The following is a 3,442-nucleotide window of genomic DNA, read 5'->3' on the forward strand; positions in this document are numbered from 1 at the left end:
GAATAAAAATAAAATAAAATAAAATAAAAATTATAATTATTTTTATTTGAGTCAAATTAAATTAAATTAAAACCAAAATAAAAGAAAATAAAATAAAATAAAGTAAAATAAAATAAAATAAAATAAAATAAAAATAAAATAAAATAAAAGGAGACTTCTAACTAGGAGAAGGTAAAAGGAGACAAAAGGGGACAGTAAAAAAGAAAGAAAAATAAAAAGGAGACAAAAGGAGACAAAGAACGAAAATAGAAAGGAGAAAAAGGGGGAGACAGAAAGAGACAAAAGGAGACAAAAGGAGACAAAAGGAGACAAAAGGAGACAGAAAAGACAAAGACAAGGGGACAAATACAAACGAAAAGGAGACACATAATACACAATCGGAGACAAAAGGAGACAAAAAAAAGACAAAAGGAGACAAAAGGAGACAGAAAAGACAAAGGAGACAAAAAAACAAAAAGGAGACACATTATACACAAACGGAGACAAAAACAAAAAGGAGACAAAAGGAGACAGAACAGACAAAGACAAGGAGACAAAAAAAAGGAGACACTTTATATAAAAAAGGAGACAAAAGGAGGCAGAAAAGACAAAGACAAGGAGACAAAAAAAAAGGAGACACATAATACCAACACCCCACACCCCCTGTCTTACTTTCTGTCTTCTGAGAAAACTGCTGCGCCGCCTGTGCTGCCTGCAGCAAAAAAATAAAATAAAATAAAATAAAATAAAATAAAATAAAATAAAATAAAAAATAAATAAAATAAAATAAAAACAAAAAATAAATAAAATAAAAACAAATATATATAAAAGTATATAATAATAAAAATAATTATTATTATTATACACAAAACAAATAAAAACAACAGCAACAAAAAAAAACAAAAATAAAAAAAAAAGCAAAAATAAAAACAATAAAAAAATATAATAATTATAATAATAATATAAACAAGTATATATACAAAAAGACAAAAAAAACAATAAAAACAAAAAAATATTAAAAAATAAAAAGTATCGATAAAAACAAAAATAACAACAAAAAAAAAAATAATAAAAAAGGCACATCCGTGCTGCAGCAGCAGCAACAGCAACACCAGCAGCAGCAGCCGCAGCAGCTGCACCAGCAGCAGCAACAGCAGCAGCAGCACCACCACCAGCACTAGCACCAGCCGCACCAGCAGCAGCAACAACAGCAACAGCAGCAACAGCAACACCAGCAGCAATAGCAGCAGCAGCAGCAACAGCACCAGCAGCAGCAGCAGCAGCTGCAGCAGCAGCAGCAGCAGCAGAGGTTCACCTTCACGAGTCTTTGCTGCAGATCCAAATCGTTCGCCTCGAAGGCTCTCTCCCTCTCTGACATTAGCTGCCGATGGCTGAGCAGCAGCAGCAGCAGCAGCAGCAGCAGCAGTGGCAACAGCAGCAGCAGTAACAGCAGCAGCAGCAGCAGCAGCAACACCAGCAAAGGAGAAGTGAAATGCACGCCGAAGGTTCCCTCCATAGAGCAGACGAGCAGCAAGAAGCGGCAGCAGAAAGAGTAGCAGCAGCAGCAGCAGCCGCAGCCGCAGCAGCAGCAGCAGAAACAACAACAAGACGAACAGAAGCAGCAGCAACATCAGCAGCAACAGCAGCAGGGACAGCAACGGAGGCAGTAGCAGCAACAGCAACACCCGTAGCAGCAACAAAAGAAACAACAGCAGCAGTGCAGCAGCAACACCACCACCACCACCACCAGCAAAAAACAGCAGCAGCTGCTGCAGCAACACAAGCGGCAGCAGCAGCAGCAGCAACAGAAGCAGCAGCAGCAACAGCAGCAGCAGCAGCAGCAGCAGCAGCAACAGAAGCAGCAGCAGCAGCAGCAGCAGCAGCAACAGCAGCAACACCAGCAGCAGCAGCAGCACGAGCAGCAGCAGCAGCAGCAGCAGCACGAGCAGCAGCAGGAGCAGCAACAGCAGCAACAGCACCAGCAGCAGCAGCAACAGCAGCAGCAGCAGCAACAGCAACAGCAGCAGCAGCAACAGAAGCAGCGCCAGCACCAGCAGCACCAGCAGCACCAGCACCAGCACCAGCAGCAGCAGCAGCAGCAGCAACAGAAGCAGCAGCAGCAACAGAAGCAGCAGCAGCAGCAGCAGCAGCAGCAGCAGCAGCAAAGATATACCTGGACCCCAGCCCCAAGACAGGTCTCATCCATTTCTGAATTAGCTCTCTTATCAGCTGGCGGTTTGCTTCGGTTTCATCTGCAACAAACCCTAAACCCTAAACCCTAAACCCTAAACCCTAAACCCTAGAATGTACCTAAACCCTAAACCCTAAACCCTAAACTCTAAACCCTAAACCTAAACCCTAAACCCTAAACACTAATAAACCCTAAAAAAACACACAAAATAGATAGACAAACAAAACAACAAAACAAAAAGAAACAAAACAACAAAATAAATAAATAAACAAAATAAATAAATAAAATAAATAAACAAACAAAACAAACAAACCAAAAAAAAAAGAAAAAAACCTGACAATCATGCTGCCAGAGAAGAACGAGTACTTTTCCTAGATCGTAAATAAACAAACAAAAAACCAAAAAAACAAAAAAACAAAAAAACAAAAAAACAAAACAAACAAAACAAGAAAAACAAAACAAACAAAACAAACAAAAAAACAAACAAACAAACAAAACAAAATAAATAAACAAACCCCACAATCATGCTGCCAGAGTAGAACGAGTACTTTCCCTAGATCGTAAATAAACAAACTAAACAAACTAGACAAACAAACTAAACAAAATAAACAAACAAGATAAATAAACAAAATAAATAAACAAAACAAACAAAACAAACAAACAAAATAAATAAAAAAACAAAATAAAAAAACAAACAAACCCCACCATCATGCTGCCAGAGAAGAACGAGAACCTTTCCTAGATCGTAAATAAGCAAACAAAAAACCAAAAAAAACAAAAAAACAAAAAAACAAAAAAACAAAAAAACAAAACAAAACAAGCTAAACAAAACAAACAAAATAAACAAAACAAAACAAAAAAAAATAAATAAATAAAATAAACAAACCCCACCATCATGCTGCCAGAGTAGAACGAGAACCTTTCCTAGATCGTTGTTAGCTAGGTCTTGTGCTGTAATCGGCAGTTTATTAATTACACTCAAAAGACGGCTCCTTATAGACGCATTAGGTAAAGTTTCGTCCCTAAAGGGGGCCAACCAGCCCGCTAGTACCTGCATATATAACATATATTTATTTATTTATTTATTTATTTATTTATTTATTTATTTTATTTATTTGTTTTTTTGTTTGTTTGTGTTTTTTTTTGTGTTTTTGTTTTTTTTTTTTGGTTTTTTTATGGTTGGATTAGGTAGAGTTTCGTCTCTAAAGGGGGCCAACCAGCCCGCTAGTACCTGCATATATAACATATATTTATTTATTTATTTATTTATTT

General features: G+C 37.2%; 1 protein-coding gene across 1 annotated transcript; it reads left to right on the forward strand.

Moving 5' to 3' along the window:
• Positions 1-1,471: 1,471 nt before the first annotated feature.
• EMH_0023500 (uncharacterized protein) lies at positions 1,472-2,191 on the forward strand (the record flags this gene model as incomplete). The annotated part of the gene is made up of 1 exon (XM_013502141.1): positions 1,472-2,191. One exon carries the CDS (start codon positions 1,472-1,474, stop codon positions 2,189-2,191), a length of 720 nt encoding a protein of 239 aa, XP_013357595.1.
• Between the last annotated feature and the right edge of the window lie 1,251 nt (positions 2,192-3,442).

This window comes from Eimeria mitis, genomic scaffold (assembly GCF_000499745.2).
Source record: "Eimeria mitis Houghton genomic scaffold, Emh_scaff839, whole genome shotgun sequence".
Lineage (NCBI taxonomy): Eukaryota > Apicomplexa > Conoidasida > Eucoccidiorida > Eimeriidae > Eimeria > Eimeria mitis.